General features: G+C 41.5%; 4 protein-coding genes across 4 annotated transcripts; 3 read left to right on the top strand and 1 right to left on the bottom strand.

Annotated features, from left to right (window-relative positions):
- Positions 1-3,327: 3,327 nt before the first annotated feature.
- On the top strand, positions 3,328-4,286 carry LOC308460762 (olfactory receptor 12D2-like; the record flags this gene model as incomplete). Its single annotated transcript, XM_080977287.1, has 1 exon — positions 3,328-4,286. Exon 1 carries the CDS (start codon positions 3,354-3,356, stop codon positions 4,284-4,286), a length of 933 nt encoding a protein of 310 aa, XP_080833413.1. The 5' UTR covers positions 3,328-3,353.
- Positions 4,287-8,393: 4,107 nt separating this feature from the next.
- Positions 8,394-9,332, top strand: LOC308461529 (olfactory receptor 12D1-like; the record flags this gene model as incomplete). The annotated part of the gene is made up of 1 exon (XM_080978526.1): positions 8,394-9,332. The coding sequence occupies one exon, from the start codon at positions 8,394-8,396 to the stop codon at positions 9,330-9,332; it is 939 nt and encodes a 312-aa protein (XP_080834652.1).
- Positions 9,333-14,291: 4,959 nt separating this feature from the next.
- On the top strand, positions 14,292-15,236 carry LOC308461520 (olfactory receptor 12D1-like; the record flags this gene model as incomplete). Its single annotated transcript, XM_080978516.1, has 1 exon — positions 14,292-15,236. One exon carries the CDS (start codon positions 14,292-14,294, stop codon positions 15,234-15,236), a length of 945 nt encoding a protein of 314 aa, XP_080834642.1.
- A 3,237-nt stretch (positions 15,237-18,473) lies between these two features.
- Positions 18,474-19,403, bottom strand: LOC308461546 (olfactory receptor 5V1-like; the record flags this gene model as incomplete). Its single annotated transcript, XM_080978548.1, has 1 exon — positions 18,474-19,403. One exon carries the CDS (start codon positions 19,401-19,403, stop codon positions 18,474-18,476), a length of 930 nt encoding a protein of 309 aa, XP_080834674.1.
- Positions 19,404-19,719: the final 316 nt, after the last annotated feature.

The following is a 19,719-nucleotide window of genomic DNA, read 5'->3' as shown; positions in this document are numbered from 1 at the left end:
GAAGCTGGCTTATACAGAATTGGATCATTGATCTATTTGACTAACTGATGATGGCTCTCCGGGGTGTAAGACAGGGTCCTCTCCTAGTCCTACCTGGAGATGCTGAGGAATAAATCAGAGATGGTAGCCTGAGCCATACTTTTGAACTTTGAGTCATGCCATGTAACTTACCCACAAAACAGTTTCTAATGAACTGTCAGAAAGGAGGCAATGCTGTGGTGTCCCCAAACAGGTTTACACAAATCATAGGTCTTGTTTAGACATGACGGTGTCCACCTGTCAGCTGCAGGGAATAATGCCTGGAGGCTTAAAGGCCTGGTTGAAAATGTGATTGGTTTGATGACAAGCCAAAAGTGCTTGGCTCATGTGGCAGTTTAGGCATTTGCTTGGCCTTAGTCTTGGTGGAGGGCAGGCTGTAATCCTCTGCTTGTTCCACCAAAGGAAAGAGGTATCCCATTAAAGGGATCCAGGAGGATGCCTAGGAGGGGGCTATGGTCATTGCCCCCCTTAAGGTGGTTCTCTTGTGGGGGTGACCCATTTTGATGTATGTTATGGGTCCTCCTGGTCTCAGGGGCAAACCCCTTTGGAAATACTTCCAGCAGCAAGGCTGGATGTTAATGGTTATACCCAATGCTACGCCAAACCTATTACATTTGCAATGAATAAAAGTTGTGGACTTTTTTGACCCCAAAATGTAAATGTTGTGTCTTGACTGGTTCTTTTCCTAAATCAGGAATCATTGCATGTGGTGAGGCCAGGGCACACAACTTCTAAAGAGAGGAGAGAATGGTGTTAAGATGGACTATCTACTAAAAAATGTGAGCCTTTTAAAAAATTGTTGAACGAGCAAACATTGATGATGTTAAAAATAATCTTGGTCATTAAAAACAATGTAGCAGAATATATGGATTGCATAATTTTTGTATTCTCAAAAGCACACTTTGTATTATCGAAAGCACAAATTGTTTATTTTCTCAAAATAAAGAGCATTGTGGACTCAATTCCCACATGAGCAATCAAGAGGCACTAAATTAATGAATGTAGCTAATTTACCCAACAGCGGCCAACAATCTTAACAAGCTGGGCACATGTTGCATACTAAAATTGTGTGGGCTCACACAGCAATCAGAGTGTTGTTGTTGTTGCTTTGTCTCCTTTAAATACTGTACTTCCTTCATACCACTTAATGCAGTCTCAAGTTCAATGGACAAGCGGACTTATCAAAGTAGGTGCTGTCTGCAGCTTGAAAGAATGCACTATATAGCTATCTGTTAATCAAGAAATGTATGCTCATCCCATTCTTTACTCCAAGGATGAAAGTATACAAGTTTGTGCTGACAGTCTGCATTTGTGGAAATCTACAGCTGATAAACCTGACTAAAGCACACAATAGAAAAATGAAATTTTAATTATGATAACACAGAGGAAAGGGTTTTATCCAGGTTACTCATTTCAGGAAATTATACTTTGTAGTCACTTTAGGTTCCATATAAGTTGCATTAATTCTTTTTGTGAATCTATTTTCAAGGAGGAAGTGCCCTTCCACTGCATGCCTGACGTTTTCCTAAGGTTCTGTTACATATGTAGGGTGACTGGGAAATTAGTAGTTATATTTTAGACATTAGTTAAAGGAATTCTGTATGTATTTCTAAAGTCTTTAAAAGTTGTTACACACCTTTCTTCTGGGTCTTCCTTGCAAGGAGGGAGAGAACTCTGTTGCAACAGAAAAGAAAAATCTTCATTGCTTTCCAACTCCACTGAGGCACAGAGTCACACGAGGGAGCCAACAAAGGCAAAGCAAAACTGCTATGGAGTGGGGTCTGTGTGACTGGGCAGACCAGGCTTACTGCTTGGAGGCTCAGAGCTTCAATGGCTCTAGAGCCACGGTTCTCAACATGGGGCACATGCCCCACAAGGGTGATTTTTAAGGGTGGCAATTTGAGAATGAATTAGACCAAGTTAATAGGAGTTCACTTTTTGAATAATAAGAATTATATGTCACCGGGGTGGGGGGTGGGGAATCAGGATTTTCGAGAGGCTTAGGTGGCTTAGGTGGATCATAACCAAAAAAAGTTGGGAACCACTGCTCTAGAGTCTTCTCCCAGGGCAAAATTCCTGGCTAAACCCCTTCATTTCACCACTGCTGTAGTTATTTATGGAATCAGATACTAAAATGTTAGTGTCTTATAGAATCAAAGACTTGGAAGAGACTCTGAGGATCATCTAATATAATCCCTGCAATGCTATTCCTGTGTGATGGACAATGAAATATTCATATCTCAGTGTCTGTTTCTGTGGGTAACAGAAACAAGGACAAAACAATGCTTTTGTTGGATTATGAAGTCTTTAATACTGAAACTGAGTTATAATCAATGTCTGGAGTTAATTTCCCAGTATTAATGTTGCTAGAGGCAGAATACCTTCTGCTGTGCTTCAGATGTGCTTTTTAAGCAGAGACTCATTGAGAATTTTGCAGCAAAGCCTGCATGTATAACATACAGTTAATACCTTACTTGAGCTGCAAAAGAGACATTATTTATTATTATTATTATTATTATTATTATTATTATTATTATTATGCCACCCATATGACTGGGTTGCCCCAGTCACTCTGGGCATGTTCCAACAAAATCTTAAAAACACAATAAAACATTAAACATTAAAAACTTCCCTATACATTAGAGCACTCTCCAAACATTTTGCATTTCTGTAATTACCATGTAGAAGTTCTAGATGTTATTTACACAAACTCAAAAATGTATTGTTAATGCAAGTTAATGATGTTTTGGATAGTTGTATTCTTTAGAAAGCTTACAGCATTTTTCATTAACAGCTTCCTGCTGGTTTTCTCTCATACAGAGTCTGGCTAGATTCTATTTTTAAGAGACTTAACCATTTTGGCTATGGTTTTTGTTCACTGTTTTCCTCCACCCCATTTTCTGGGAATTGTAGGTGGAAAAAGTGGAGCTGCACTGAGGTTCTGCTTGTGACCTGGAAATAGACATCTGACCTACCACTGTGAGAACAGGATGCTGGGATAAATGTTCTCGTGAGTAAAGGCTCAGGAAGAGTGTCCCATGAGCTTCTCTGCACATTTAAAAAGTCTGTAGATTTTACAAGTCATTCATCCGTATGATATGACTAGGAATCTCAAAAGGAATGAAAATGGTTGAAGGAAAAGAAAATCACTTCTCTAAGGGGGTTTAGAATTAGACTGAGTTTTATCTGCTTATGTCTGTATGGATTTCTGATACGGGTGATGGACGTGAATAATACACTACAGTGATCTCACCTACCTTTCTTCCTCCCTTTTAGTGACAAAGAACCAAACAGAGGTGAGAGAATTCATCTTGATGGGCCTGACCAATCTCTGGCAGCTTCAGTGTACACTCTTTGCCATCTTCCTGATGATGTATTTGGCCAGCCTACTGGGGAATGCAGCTATTGTGCTTGTTGCAATAGTTGAACCAAAGCTGCACACTCCCATGTACTTTTTTCTTGGAAACCTTTCCTGCCTTGACATCTTCTTTTCCACAGTCACTGTTCCAAAGATGCTAGCTGGTTTTCTGATGCCGGTCCAAACCATTTCCTTTGGTGGCTGCATGGCCCAGCTCCACTTTTTCCATTTCTTGGGCAGCAGTGAAGCCATTCTTCTTGGAGTAATGGCATTTGATCGCTATGTAGCAATATGCAACCCCTTGCGTTACACCATCATCATGCGCAGGCAGGTTTGTCAAATCTTGGCAGCAGCCACTTGGTTCGCTGGCTTTTTTCATGCCCTAATGCATGCAGTGGCAACTGCCCGTCTGCCCTTCTGTGGGCCAAACCACATTGAACACTTTTTATGTGACATCAAACCTTTGCTGAAACTGGCCTGTGGCAGCACCCACCTCAACCTCATGCTCCTCAACACTGTAGCTAGTTCCGTTGCCATGGGACCTTTCATTGCCACACTCCTCTCCTATTTCTATATTATCATATTTCTTCTATTCAAAGTGCAATCCCGAAGTGGTCGACAGAAAGCCTTCTCCACCTGCGGATCCCATTTGATGGTGGTTGGATTGATGTACGTGCCAGTGTTGTTTAACTACATGCTGCCCTCTGTGGAGAATGCTTCTCAAAGAGAAATGATGGTGACCCTCATATACAGTGCAGTTACCCCAGTTTTGAACCCACTTATTTATACACTGAGGAACCAGGAAGTCAAAACTGCTGTGTTAAAGATTTTCGGCAGAATATTTCAGTTTCCACTGAAAGGAAAAAATCAAAAAAGACTTTGTGAATAATACTACAGTAGGACAAGCATACACTAAAATGGAAACTCAAAATGCTACGGTAATACAAGAAGAATAACAAAAAAAAAAAAAATGGGTTTTACAATGCAGGACATCATTGCAGGTCTCTGATATCAGCTAAAATCTTTTGTTTAAACATAGATAATATAAGCCACCACTCCTAAGAAACCATATGAACATCATGGTTTCTTAGCTTTCTTTGAAAGTTCTGTTGATGTGTTTCCTAAGTGAAATCTCCAAATGTACTTTTATCTCTTGTTGTGAAAGGCAATGGACCATTAACTTATCAAAGCACTTAAAAAAATAGATGCTGTGTCCTCATTCATGTCAATTTAAACCTGGGTGGAGAACCTATTGGGTTCTGGAGCCCAAGATTGACAGGTGGGTGGGAAATCTGCTCATCAATCACATGATGGATGGGTGCTTTACTCTTCCCACCACTAAAAATCCCTTCTGCAGGGTTCCCAAGCTTTCACTCACTTGGGAATCACAGTGTGAGAGATGTTTCCTGTCCTTTGCTTGGTGCTTTTGGGAGTTCTAAGTATCTGACTGGTAAAGCCTTGATTATCCCCTCTCCATCAGGTGATGGAGAGAGGAGAAATAAGGCTGTACTTTGAAGGATTGGTTGCATGCAGGAGAAGCCCCTCTCACTGTTGATGCCAGCATAAAAGGGGGACACTTGCATCCACAGCTAAGCCAGAATTGATCTCTACCCTCCCACTCACAAGCTGATGTCACTTGTGACATCATCTGATTGATACGTGGATGTGGTTTGGGGAAATCACGGCATCTGCCAAATTGGACATCCTTGCTTTAAGGCATAGTTTATACACTTCCATTACCTATTACCAAACAAGTGATTGAGAGTGGAGTGGAGAAATTAACCAGTATTTTACCAAGAATCCCTGCCACAGGCAATGCCTGCAAAAAGTTGGGGCTGATTTCCTGGGTTATTCCCAGTACGAAACAGGCATGCAAGTTAGTATTTTACTAGAGGCGCCAACCCACCAGCTGACATCACTTGTGACATCAGCTGATTGATAGGTAAGCATGATTTGCAGAAATGGCATACGGACCAAATTTGAACCCCCGGCGGACCACGATTGGCCTGTGTGGTGGAGGTTCCCTACATTACAACATAGCTGAAATTGTGGATACTTCACTCCTTCCTGTTTGTGTTGTTGCTAAGAGCTAAGCCATTTCCTGGTTTCATCAGAACCTGGGCCCAATGGCACTAGATGTCCAAAACTGATTTTGGTTCCAGGATCTTTTTTTAAAAAAACATTTTATTCAAAATTAAAACAAAACATATTATCCAAAAACATATCATCCTTATTTCCCCCCCATTTCCCCCCCCTCCCCAGGTTCCAGGATCTTGATAATAAAATCCATATTACAGTCAACGATTTCTCATCCAAGCACCTTACCTCAGTTAAAACAGCATAATAGAATGATCATATGTTTTAATGAAATCAATTTCCAACAATATTCTGGATAGCGTTAAAAAAGCCTTTCAAGTTTACCTTTACACAGCTCTACCTATCAATTGGTGATTTGTTGGTGTTCACTCATGTGAGTGAAAAGCAGCATAGAAATATAATAAATGGAACAAAAATGAAATGATCCTAGTTGGCTGAAAGGGCTCCAATAGAAAATTATTGCTTGTTCTAAGTGTTACTTAATACCACCATGCCAACCATTTTCTCAATACATTGAACTCAAACTTATTACAGAAGAGGTTGGTAGAGATTTGTGCATGAGTGAAATGAGAGGGAATGAAAAAATCTGCACTGTGTATCAGTCTTCAAGGAGTGGAAATAATGGTGCTTTATAACAGACCCTTTACTCTGAAATGTGAGTCTTTTAAAAATTATTGAAACAACCATATATAATGATGCTACAGCAGTAAAAAAAAAGCCATTAAATAAAACTTGTTACAATTAACCGATGTCACCTATTATTTTATTCTCAAAAGCATAAACTGCACAATCAGAAGCAGCAATGGTTTATTTTCTTAAAACCAATATGCTTTTGCATTCAGTTCCCATCTGAACAATCAAGAGTCCCTAACTTGATTATTGTAGTTGTTTTCCCCAATGACAGCAAAAATCTTTAATTGGCTGGGTACATGTTCCATATTAGGGTTTAGGCTTATAAAGCCATGTGGGGTTCAAACAGCCACCAGAGTGTATTTTTTCCTGTCACCTTTAAATACATATGGCTCCCTTCATACCTCTTACAGCATTCAAAACTTCAATTTACCTCTAGTCTTATCTAAAGGGCTCATCAAGGTAGGAGCTGCCTGCAGCATGATCAAACAGAATATTTAGCACAATGATTGTCAAGCAAGGTTGCAACCTATTTTCCAAATATTTTTGTCATTGTTTTGGCCCTCCAATCCCTTTTGCAATGCAAATAAGGTGGCTTATCTAGAATGTCTGGATTTCATGGGTGTGCACTAGCTACAATAATTCATTGTATCTAATGCTGCGAAGCATACATAGGCCACAAGATTCACATTGTATCTGTGTCATTGTCAGGGATGAGCAAATATCTCAATTTTTTTAACCTCTCAGTGTCTTGCTAAATGCAAGATGGTTCTTTTAAAATTAGATTCAGAAGCAATACAAATCCAAGTGGGTGAGAAGATTACAGAGTTTATTCCAAACAGCGAGCAAAATATACATTACCAAGAAAGCACTTCAATCTGCCACTGAGAAGCCCTGAAGAAGTGGCGAAGTGACCCCCAGGTAGCCTTTGATGCACAGCTCTGTGGCCAATAGACTGTGCCAAACTTCTGACTTCTATGCCCCAAAACTAGATATTTTATAGACCTGTGGCCCGTTAGGGCTTATACAGGCTCAGCTACGAGACAAAAAGCCAGGCCATACATCAAAGGCTTTTACTGACCAGGATAGAGAAAACAATAAAACACAGATAACCAGAGCCAGGAAGGGATAATCAGAGACAGGAAGAGTTGACCATGCCAGATCACCAATCTCAAAATCACAATAATTATTCTAGAATAATTATCCCATACACTCAGTTTCTCATCTTTTCAGTCTTAAATTTGGTTATTCACATTTCCACATCAAGTTTGTGATTTTTTAAAAAAAGAAAAGTCCTCATGAAAATTCAGCATCATTTTAACACAAATTTCTCCCATTTTTTCTAATAGGATACATTTTGGTATGTTGATGCTCACAAATAGATGAATGTATATACACACTATGCCTGCATGTGCATGTACCATATATCAATCTTTGTACAAATTACAAGGCTATAGTTGCACCATTCAGATAAGGGTTAATTTTGGAAGAAGCTTGTGTTTGCTCCCCATGTTGTTTTTGAAAGTATGAATTCTGTTGATAGACTCTGATGCTACAAGGCAGGTTCCTGGTATTTGTTAGGCACACACACCATGTCAGCTGCTGGGAGTTGTACTCTGTTGCCACCTGATGCACGTATGAAAACCTTCATACTTTTAAGGAATAGAAAACAAAAGGGTCAAAAAGCTGCATCACCACTGGATACAGGCATACTATTTTTAACAAACATATTCCAATATCAAGAGAAGAACATTTTTGTTAGTGTCTTGAATCCATGTTGGTTGCAGATAGCTTCTCTAACCAATTTCCACATTGATGATGTAATCAACTGTTTTGAAATCTACAAAGCTACAGTATGAGTGGGCACTAGTCACGATGGCCATTTTCTACCTCCCCTGTCAGAGGCAGTGTGTCCATTTTCTAGAAATTGCAGGTGGATAGAGTGCACTCAGGTTCAGCTTTTGATGTGGCCAAGAACAAGTAATAGGCTACTTGAGAACGGTACTACTCTCATAAGTAGTTATAATATTTTTATTATTATTAAAAAATACCTAAACAGAATGAAGGTGGGTTTAGAGTTAAATAGAAATGTTCTTTGTCATCTTTATCATTTATGTACATGTTAACAGTCTTTCACCATTCTTACAATTCCACTGAGCAATTTTATACACTTCTTTCTGAACAATTTTCTTATATACTGTAGGTAATGGATATTACTTGCACTCTACAGTGACCTCCTCTCACCTTATTATTCTCTGCTGACTTAGTGATGGAGAATCAAACAGAGGTGACAGAATTCATCTTAATGGGCCTGACCAATGTCTGGGAGCTTCAGTGTATACTCTTTGCCATCTTCCTGATAATGTATTTGGCCAGCCTAGTGGGGAATGCAGCTATCTTGCTCGTCACAATAGCTGAACCAAAGCTTCACACTCCCATGTACTTTTTTCTTGGAAACCTTTCCTGCCTTGACATTTTCTATTCCACCACCACAGTTCCAAAGATGCTGGCTGGTTTTCTATCAGAGACACAAAAAATTTCCTTTGGTGGCTGTATGGCTCAGCTCCACTTCTTCTATTTCCTGGGCAGCAGTGAAGGCATTCTTCTCGGTGTCATGGCATTTGATTGCTATGTTGCAATATGCAACCCCTTGCGTTACACCATCATCATGCGCAAGCAGGTCTCCCAACTCATGGCAGCAGCCACATGGTCCACTGGCTTTTTTCATGCCCTGATGCATACAATGGCAACTGCCCGTCTCCCCTTCTGTGGGCCAAACCGCATTGAACACTTTTTATGTGATATCAAACCTTTGCTGAAACTGGCCTGCGGTAGCACCTACCTCAGCCTGATGCTCCTCAACACAGTAACCAGTTGTGTTGCTATGGGTCCTTTTATTGCCATACTCCTCTCTTACTTCTACATTATCACTTTTCTTCTCTTCAAAGTGCAGTCCCAAAGTGGTCGACAGAAAGCCTTCTCCACCTGTGGATCCCATCTGACGGTGGTTAGTTTGCTCTACGTGCCTGTCCTGTTTAACTACATGCTCCCCTCTGTGGGTAATGCTTCTCAAAGGGACATGATGGTGACCCTCATATACAGTGCACTCACCCCACTTTTAAACCCACTTATTTATACTCTGAGGAACCAGGAAGTCAAAGCTGCCTTGCTAAAGATTCTGGGGAAAAAATATTTCATTTTTCACTGAAAGGAAATGATCAAAGACGGGTTTTTTCCAATGGTAGTACTCTTAGACATGTAACCAACAGAACAGGAACTCACACTGTAACAGAACTGCAAGAGAAAGACAATTGGGTTTTACTTTGTGGTAAATCATTACAGGCCTCTGATAGTGGATGAATTTTTTTGTTTAAATTTGTAAGCCACAACTCCTGAGAAATTTTATGGGTGTCGTGGTTCTTCAGCTTGCTTCTAAAGGACTTCTGATGTGTTTTCTCAGTAAAATCTCCAAATATGCTTTACATTCTACATCTTATGTAATCAATAAGCACTCTATTTATCAAAGGACCCGAAAATAAATTGCTGTGGCCTCATTCATATATCAGGGATGAACTCTCCCTTTTTTTCTTGAGCACAAGTGCCAATTTTAAGGGAGGGAGGGAAATCCTCCTGTTGATCATATTACAGCATTATGATATCACATAAAAGATGACTGGGTTGTCTTGTAAACATCTCTTGCACAGGGTTCTTTAGCTCCTGGCACTTTGTGGTAGGATGCTTGGGGACGGCAGTAACAAGCTTGATGCTTTGGGGAAATCTGAGGATAGGGTGAGGAAAGCATCCTTTCTCCTGCATTTTACAAACATTGGCTGCATGGGACACAGGACCCAATCACAACTGATGCCTGCAAAATAATAATAATAATGATGATGATGATGATGATGATGATGATGATGATTCAGAGATTTGTCTTGGCTGAACACATGTGTTCCAAGCAGGGAACAGGGATGCACATGCAATAAAGAACTAAATTCTATCCTCCCATCAGTTGACATCACTTACATCAGCTGATTGATAGGTGGATGCGGTTTCAGGAAATTGCCTTGCAGACCAGAATGGAACCTCCTTGCTGTGAAACATAGTTAAATCTGCCTGGACACTGAGATTATAATCTGAGGCCCTTCTTCATGTGCCTGTTCCATAAGAGGTCTGGAGGGTGGCGATATGTGAACTGGTCTTTTCTACAATGGCTCCCCATTTATGGAATGGTCTGCTCAAGGAGGTTTTGCTAGTGCCTTCATTACACACCTTTTGGCACCAGGTCAAAATGTGCTGGGGCAGCGGGTCAGGGAGGGGTTTTTGGTTTGTTTTTGTGTATTTTTTGTGTGGATGCTTCATTTTTTCCTGATTGTGCTGCTGCCAGGAGCACATACATTTCCTTGCTTCAGATTCCATATGAACCTGGGTCTCAATAAACCCAAACCAGTAAACCAATGACAAACATTGATTGCAACTTGTGTGTCAGGACTGGAGTCAGTAGTAGGTCAGCAACGAAACAATAAATCACCCGAGGTCAGTGAAGTTAACTCTTTTATTCAAGGAAACAAACCACAGATCCGGCCCAGTGGTCTCAGTCAGTGAAGTTAACTCTTTTATTCAAGGAAACAAATCACAGATCCGGCCCAGTGGTCTCAGCAACTCGTTCTACGAGGTATTGCCCCGATGAAGTAGTTGCAAGGTCTGAAGATTCTCACCTTCCCAGTGCTGCCTAGAACTCCTCCTCTCCAGGGTCTTTCCCCTGCAGTCTCAGGCTGTGTCTGCACACAACCACCCTCTGCTCTGCACCTTTCATTTCTCAGCATGTTCTAGGAGACCAGGGAAAGGGTAGCTGGTTGCAGCAGGAGGGGGAGACCCGCTGACTTCTTCAGCAGCCTGCCTCTCTATCTCTTGGCTCCACCCCTCTACAGCCCCCTCTTCTGCCTCAGAGTTTGAACTGTGCTCTGCCTTGGCCTCTTCCTGTTCCCTAAATCCTGTCACCTCTTCCATATCCTCCAACATTTATCCAGTGAAAATAGGGACGTCCCATTCCATAATGATATTTTTACTATTTATACACCACACATCTTACTGGCTTGCCCCAGCCACTCAGGGCAGCTTCCAACATATATAAAAACATAATAAAGCATTAAACTTTTTTTAAAAAAAATAACCTCCCTAAACAAGATTGCTTTCAGATGGCTTGGAGGTCAGATAACTCCATATCCTCCAACATTTCTCCAATGAAAATAGGGACGTCCAAAGGAAAAGTGGGACATTCTGGGATCAAATCAGAAACCGGGATGGCTTCTCTAAATCAGGGACATCCCTGGAAAATAGGGACACTTGGAGAGACTGCTCTTCTGCTTCTGACACCTCCTTCTCTCAGTCTGCTCCTTCTCCCTCTGACCACTCATTGTCATCTTACCACAAATTCCTCGGCTCTGAGCCTTCTTCCTCTGGGGGTTCCCTAGAGGGTTCCTCAGCTGGTACCTCCCATCACTCTTCTGAATCCAGCTTGTCCATGACACTGTGGTTTGTTTGGAGGGGGGGGAATGACCACCCCAGGTTTGGGTGTAACAGTAAGTTATGGGTGGGGAACCACAGCACTACCACCTTGTTCTCTCTGTCTGGCTTTGAGACTAAAAGGCCACACCCCTCATTGACCTTTCTTTGCCCCCTTTGCCACACATAAGAATGAGTTCTTATGTGTGTCTTGCTAGTCTGAAATCTAGTCCTTTTAGATATTACTGAAATAAACAAAATTCATAATGCTACTTTAAAAGAAAAGAGAAGAAAAAAGCTTGATCATTGAATGCAACTTGCCAGCATGCATTGATTGCGCAAATTGTTTCTATTCTCAAAAGCACTATCTGTATTCTCAAAAGTGCAACTAGTTTATTTTCTCAAAATAGATAGGCTTCTATATTCAATTCCCACATGAACAATCAAAAGTCTCTAACTTAATGCTGGTAGTTCTTTCCCCAAATGGGTCACATGTTGCATACCAGGGTTTAGGCACATATATTTATGTGTGGTTCACACAGCAATCAGTGACACTGTTTTTTTCTATTAAAAGTCATATGACTTCCTACCTTGTATCGTATTCTCAGCTTCAATTAACTTCTAGTCTTATGTTATGGACAAGCGGATTCATCAAGGTAGGAGCTGTCTGCAGCTTTACAGGACACAATATATAACAGGATGTTAATGAAGCAATTTAAGTTTGTCCCATTTTTTCTTACGAAAGTTGCAATGTACATGTTTGAGGTTACAGTCTGTTTTGCAGAAAGCTACAGCTAATAAACCTTGGTAAAGAACACAATAGAAAATGAAAATGTTCATGATGATAAAATACAAATATTGTGTCCAATGCTAGTCCTACACAGATAGCATCCTCTGAAATTATTGAAGATTACATAGTTAGGTTCTTTATTTTCAGTGGGTCTAAATCAGCGGTTCTCAACCTGTGGGTCCCAATATGTTGTTGGACTACAACTCCCAACATCCCTGAGCTCTGGCCTTGCTAGCTAGGGGTGATGGGTGTTGTAGTTCAACAACATCTGGGGACCCAAGGTTGAGAAAGGCTGGTCTAAATTGAATAGAATTGGTGGCCTACAACTCAAATAATTGATTAGCACACATTGATCCTAAACAATGCTATCTGTTTCCATTCTTTGATCCTAGACAACATGTCAGAAGATCCCCAATGAGGCATACTGGAAAGAGAAAGCAATAACAATCTTGCTTTAGTTATTTATGGAATTTGGTATTAAAATATGAGCGCCTATTCCTGTGTGCCTATGTGTATGTTTCCATGGGTAACACGGGCATGGACACAACACCGCCATTGTTGCATTAAGTGTTTAATTCTAAAACTGAGTTATCATTACTGTTTGGAGGCAATGCCCCTTGCATTATTGTGGTTTGAGGCAGAATACCCTTTGCTGGTCTTCAGATGTGTTTCTAAGCAAGGTGAAAATATTTCAGCAAAGTCTACCATCTTTAACATACAATTAGCATCTCACCTGAACTGCAGAAAAGACTAAGTTTCATAGTCTCATTAGAACTCTTTATGAACATTTTGCATTCATTATAATTTTGAAATTCTGAATGCTATTTTCACCAACGGTAAAATGTGGTGAAGGGCATTTGCATATTTGTAACCCATTTTTCCTTCAAAAGCTTACAGCAGATTCCATAAGCTACTTCATTCTTAATTTTCATCCTGACCCCAAACACTGGTGTCCACCAGCTATTCCCAAGTGGCCAAACACTGACCGAAATTAGGCCTCCTTCCTATCTCTGCCACACAAATAGGCACACTTCCCCCCCCAAAAAAAGGCAGTCTAACCTAAGTTCATGACTTGTATGCTTCCAAATATATCTGTCATTGTTTTGATTCTTTCCCCCATTTGTATTTCAAGGCAGGAAATCCAGATTCTAGCTAGAGTGTAAGACTGTGCACCAGCTACAAAATTCACCTAGTATCTGTATCTGTGGTAGGGATGGCCAAATATCTCTGTTTAGTTTTTCTCAGTATCTCATTATTTTCAAACTTAAATTTGGTTTTTTAAATTTCACTATCTGCATGAAGATTCACTGGGTGTTTGCATGCATTTCTCTAAATATACTCATGTTTGCAAAACAAATTTTATATAATATAATTCATTGGTGAATGTCTTCCTCACTAGCAGATGCATATTCATTCACTCTTCATCTCAGCATGTGATTTTTCTGTACACATTACTTAATTGGAAGACTGCATTGCAAAATACAAAGAAGTATGAATGTTGGATGAATGTTTTTGAGTTTGTTGACTGAAAGTATGGATTCTCTTGGTCATGATGGACTCTGATGCTACAGTGCAGGTTCAAATAGTCATTCCCCCCCCCCCCCATGAGATAAGAGATAATATGAAGATGAATGTATTAACTGATGTCTCCAAACTCAATGAGAGATGCATTTACAATTAGGCTGGGAAGTTCTAAGTCACCTTCCATCATTTGTGTGCATGTTATTAACCTGTTTCGTCCACCTTCTATTCCCTTCTATTCCCACTGCAGTTTCAGAGCCTACTGACTATAAAATTTTCTGATACGGGTAAATGATTTTATGAGCATTCTGCAATGCCCTCACCTCCTCTTATTGCTCCCTTTGTCTTTTAGCAATGGAGAACCAAACAGATGTAAGAGAGTTCATCTTGATGGGACTGACCAATCTTTGGGAGCTTCAGCACACACTATTTGCTATCTTCCTCTTGATGTATCTGGCCAGCATTGTGGGAAATGCAGCTATTGTGGTTGTCGCAATAGCTGAGCCAAAACTTCACACTCCCATGTACTTTTTTCTTGGAAACCTTTCCTGCCTTGACATCTTCTTTTCCACAGTCACTGTTCCAAAGATGCTAGCTGGTTTTCTGTTGCCAGTCCAAACCATTTCCTTTGGTGGCTGCATGGCCCAGCTCCACTTTTTCCATTTCTTGGGCAGCAGTGAAGTCATTCTTCTGGGAATAATGGCATTTGACCGATATGTTGCAATATGCAACCCTTTGCGTTACTCCATCATCATGCGCAAGCACGTCTGCCAACTCTTGGCAGTAGCCACGTGGTCCACTGGCTTTTTTCATGCCCTGATGCATGCAGTGGCAACTGCCCGTCTGCCCTTCTGTGGGCAAAATCACATTGAGCATTTTTTTTGTGACATCAAACCTTTGCTGAAACTGGCCTGCGGCAGCACACACCTCAATCTCATGCTCCTCAATACTGTAACCAGCTGCATTGCAATGGGTCCTTTTATAGCAACACTCCTCTCCTACTTCTACATTATCACTTTTCTTCTCTTCAAAGTAAAATCCAAAAGTAGCAAACAGAAAGCCTTCTCCACCTGTGGATCCCATTTGATGGTGGTTGGTTTGCTCTATGTGCCTGTTTTGTTTAACTACATGCTCCCCTCTGTTGGTAATGCTTCTCAAAGGGACATGATGGTGACCCTAATATACAGTGCAGTCACACCAGTTTTGAACCCACTTATTTATACTCTGAGGAACCAGGAAGTCAAAGCTGCCTTGGTGAAGATTCTGGGAAGATTTTCACTTTTCACTGAATGGAAATGATTAGAGGCAGTGCTGGATTTATGTATAGGTTAAGTAGGCTGAAGCCTAGGGCCTCTCAATCTAGCGGGCCTTGCCAGCCTGCCCTCTTCCCAGTGCTGCAGTCTCCCCTCTCCCAAAATTGCAAACCCAAGTCTTCATGTGAGGGCAGGACAACTTAGTCTCAGCAACTATGACACTCGGGGCTAGCCAGTGGCACCCAATTTGAAGCAGTGGAGTGCAACTTGTTGTGTGTGTGTGTGTGTGTGTGTGTGTGTGTGTGTTTGTTTGTTTTTTGGTAGGGCCAAAGTCTGCAAAAACTTATAGATAAAATCCATCTAGATTGCCCTGGTGTGTGGGGCCCCTTAGGAGCAGCACGTGGGGCCCAATTTGACCCAATTGCTCCAATTGCCTTAAGGGCAGCCCTGATGAGACTGTGCAGGGCTTGGACTGACAAGCCCTGTCCCTTCTAGATCCCTGGTGTCACTATTCAGGGTACAGAATGAAGGACTTGTTATGGAAATAAAGGGGGGGCACTTATTGGAAATCAGTTTTGTCACGTCTCCCCACCAAACCCCAAGACAATGAGCCCAGCCACCTTTTATTCACAGTCACATAAGCACCACACTACAGCATGGCCATAAACCGATATGTTCAACTACTGGAATATACACCCAATATGTAGCAATGGAGATTTATGTTACTGCTTTATGAATGAACACTGCGTTTTATGAATGGACTCTGTATATTGTGAATTACCTAAGAGCCACCTATAGGGAGCTCTAGAATCTGACAGCTAACCAACTGGGTACTACCAAACAGCGACCCCTATTGCTGAAAGCAGGTGACCAGCAGGGAACGAGTCAGTTCAGCCTTTGCACTGTTTACTGTACACCCCTTGCTGTGCAGATAATGAAGAAAGTTCTTAATTGTATCCCTTCTGGCATCCTAGCCAACTCTATTACGCTGGTGTAAACACTGGGGCTTAATTTGAATAGTAGAGAGCCTGGTATCTGGTGGGCAATCTCATCCTTTATTGCCACACTGTGGCTGCAGACCAAATCACCTGTTAGGAGAGTTATGAGATTCAGGTGAGGGTAAGATGCCTTTTCATTCGCAGCAGGTATACAAGAGGCCTTCACCCTGGCCCGCGGTTTTTTTAACAGGGCAGGGCGAGAGTCCCAGGGGGGCGCTGCCCACGGTGAGCAGCAAGCCCCTCAGGGGGCGGGGCAGCAATGTCACTCCCTCTCAGGGATGACACCCGGAGCAGGCCGCACACACCACACACCATTTCCTCCGCTGGTGTTTGGGGGCATTCTTCCTGCACTTTCTCTTTCCTGCTAATACATTGTCTCTGATTTTTCCAGCAGCTGCTTGATTTGCAGCTTTTAAAACATGATAACCAGGTCTTTTTCTCAGCTGGAACTCACTGGAACTCAGTTCCGGCACCTCTCAGATGAATTCCATTGCCATTCTAAGAGAACAAGGGAGGTGTTCATGGTGAATTTCAGCACCTATTTTTCTAGAAAAATAGCACCGGTGATAACATTTATCTCTGGATTCAATCATTTTGCATGACAACTCTTGGAAAATGTGATAAAAATACACCTTGAAGTGCATGTACAAAAAGCACAGATTGAGTTTATGTTGCTGAACATCATCATGATCCATGACTTTACTTGTATGACATTTTTTATCCCTATCCCACTAGGGAAATAATGAACAAAGTCATGTCAAGATTTCACCCACCCACTGCCCCTCAACTATTTAGGAAGAACCAGACATAGTACGGTTTATGGGTCAAATAAGGCTACAACTTTATTGGTTAAAGATGTAAGAAGTCTGGCATAGGTATTGGGCATAAACCCCAACTTCTGGCCTGCCTACCAGAAGTGAAGCTCTTGGTTAACCTGACAGTGCAGCGTCCTAGGACTTATATAAAATAGGAGGGCCCCTGTGGGGATCATCATCTTGAGGAGTGATGTGGCCCAACCCCCACCCCTCCACCCCTTGGGCATATGAACTCCCCATGTACAGAAGCAACTCATCTCAGATCCCTTTAGCAGGATACCTTTTCACTTGAAGGGGTAGGCAGAGACTACAACCTCCTCTCCATCCAAGACTAAGGTTTACCCAATGCCAAAGTCACCTAATTTGTGATCATTTCTATTTGGTAGGCAAAACCAACAGACAGGAGCCAATTGGCCTGGTGGACAAATTCCTGCCTGGCCCTGAATATGGCAGCCAACAGAGTCCATAGCAAGGTCTAATTACCCAAGACAAACCTTTTCACAATGGGAGGGTGGGTGATCCAATGAAGAACTGAGCACTAGAGCCAGAGCAGGCTGCTTTAAATGCCCCAACAGCAGACTCAAAGGAAGACTTCATGCTCCATTTGGTCCACCTCCTGAGTCAGCCCCACCTCCCAACCTACCTGCCATTGACCACTTTGTAGGTAGGCCTGGATATAAGTGAAACCATTAAGATCTATTCTTCATAGAATACTTGTTAATAAAGTTTCAGTTTTGTATCCATTGTGTCTCACCTTTAAGGTGTTCCCAATTCAAGAAATAAGTGGTCATAAGACCCCTGCAACAAGAGTAGTTGCTGTTGGATTATAGTAAACACTGCCAGATACAGAGAACCTCTGAATTCATAGTCTCTGACATATCTGACTTGTCTAAGTTTAAATCACCCAGACCTAGTCACATTCTCTTGTTCCCATCTTTACTGAGGGAGTTTGCTACATGGTATAGAATCATCCTAATTAAAAAGAAAATGAAACTGAAGCATTTCTAATTAAAAAGAAAGGCATCTGAAGGCTTTCTAGTTTTAGCATGTGGTTAAGATGAATTTTCACATATCCACCAATTTGCCACATATGTTTTAATAATAAAAGGAAATCGTGTTAAATTAACTGTGATAATTCATTGTGATGCACAGTCTTGGCTGTTTAACCATTCCTCTTGACAAATCTGATCTGCCTCCCACCCCCAGCAGCTCCAGTGTTCGTTGCAACATTATTTAGCATGCTTTTACTAGTGAAATTTCTCATATTAAACAGGCTTTAATGAGAATTTCAGTGTGGGGATACAGTTACCCAAAAGACATATATAGAAAATGTGTGTTGTTTAGCTCTAAGGCAATGAGAGATTTACATTAAGAGTGATGGTGTGGCACTATGTAGAATACCCCTAGTATTTCTGATATCAGGCTAGAAGAAATCTGTTTTAATTCTTCAATTCTGAGTTGAGGATTACCTTAGTTTCTGTCTAGCCTCACAAACTTCTTGAATGCCTCTTTGACCTCCTTGTTCCTTAGACTATAGATAAGGGGGTTGAGAATAGGGGTGATCACTGTGTACAATACTGCTACAATTTTGTCCATGTCAAGGTACATGGATGGAGGTCTAACATAAGTGTAAATGACTGAACTGTAGAAAAGTGTCACCACCATCAAATGAGAGGAGCATGTGGAGAAAGCCTTTTTCTTCCCTTGCGCTGATTGGATCTTCAGGATAGAGGAAACAATGTAGATGTAAGAGACTAGAGTCATCAGAAAGCAACCAAAGCCCAAAAAGAGGTCTGTCACCAACATTAGATACTGGTTGAAGGTTGTGTCTGTGCAGGAGAGCTGAAGCAGTGGTGGTAGCTCGCAAAAGAAGTGGTTGATAGTACTGGGTCCACAGAAGGACAAGCGGAGGACAGAGAGAACATGAACATTGGCAAGTAGGATACCAAGCACCCATGTCCCAATCACTAAGTAACTGCAGACTTTCTGGCTCATGATGATGGTGTAGCGCAAAGGTTGGCAGATGGCTACATAGCGGTCAAAAGCCATCACAGCTAACAACAGCAGTTCAGTGGCCAGGAAGATGACAAAGAAATAAGCCTGTGTTAAGCAGCATTGGAAGGAGATGGTCTTTTTCTCATCCATTAAATTCAACAGCATCTGGGGAATGATTGCAGTGATGGTGCAAATGTCCAGGAGGGAGAGGTTGACCAGGAAAAAGTACATAGGAGTGTGAAGTGTGTGACAGACCCTGATCAATGTGATGATAGAAATGTTGCCCACCAGAGCTCCTGCATAGGCAGATACAAAGGCCACAAAGAGGGGAAATTGTGCTTGAGAGAAGCCAGAGAAGCCCAGTAAGATGAATTCTGTCACAGAAGTTTGATTGTTACCTTCCATTCCTGCATATCCTTTGGATCATACTGAGAGAATTAATTTTAACTGGAAAGGTTTGACAATCAGATTTGTTTCTTTTTAAGAAAGAAAAGCACCTGGCAATGTTAGAAGTCTTCTCCTCTGAGGTACTGCAAAGAAGGAAGACCGTTAAGCTGATTCAACCACAGTTCATTCCTGCACATCTCTACTAAGAAATTAACCTCCACTGAGTTCAACTGGAAAAATCCCACAGCTGAGCATATATAGGATCGTAGCCTTGGACATTCATCAAGCCTCTGGGAGGAGCATGCAATACCATAGCTCCTCAGCCAATTAGTTT

The sequence above is a fragment of the Podarcis pityusensis genome (assembly GCF_964106645.2).
Source record: "Podarcis pityusensis genome assembly, chromosome: 13".
Taxonomy (NCBI): domain Eukaryota; kingdom Metazoa; phylum Chordata; class Lepidosauria; order Squamata; family Lacertidae; genus Podarcis; species Podarcis pityusensis.
The sequence above is the reverse complement of the archived record's forward strand: the minus strand, read 5'-3'. Positions and strand labels throughout refer to the sequence as shown.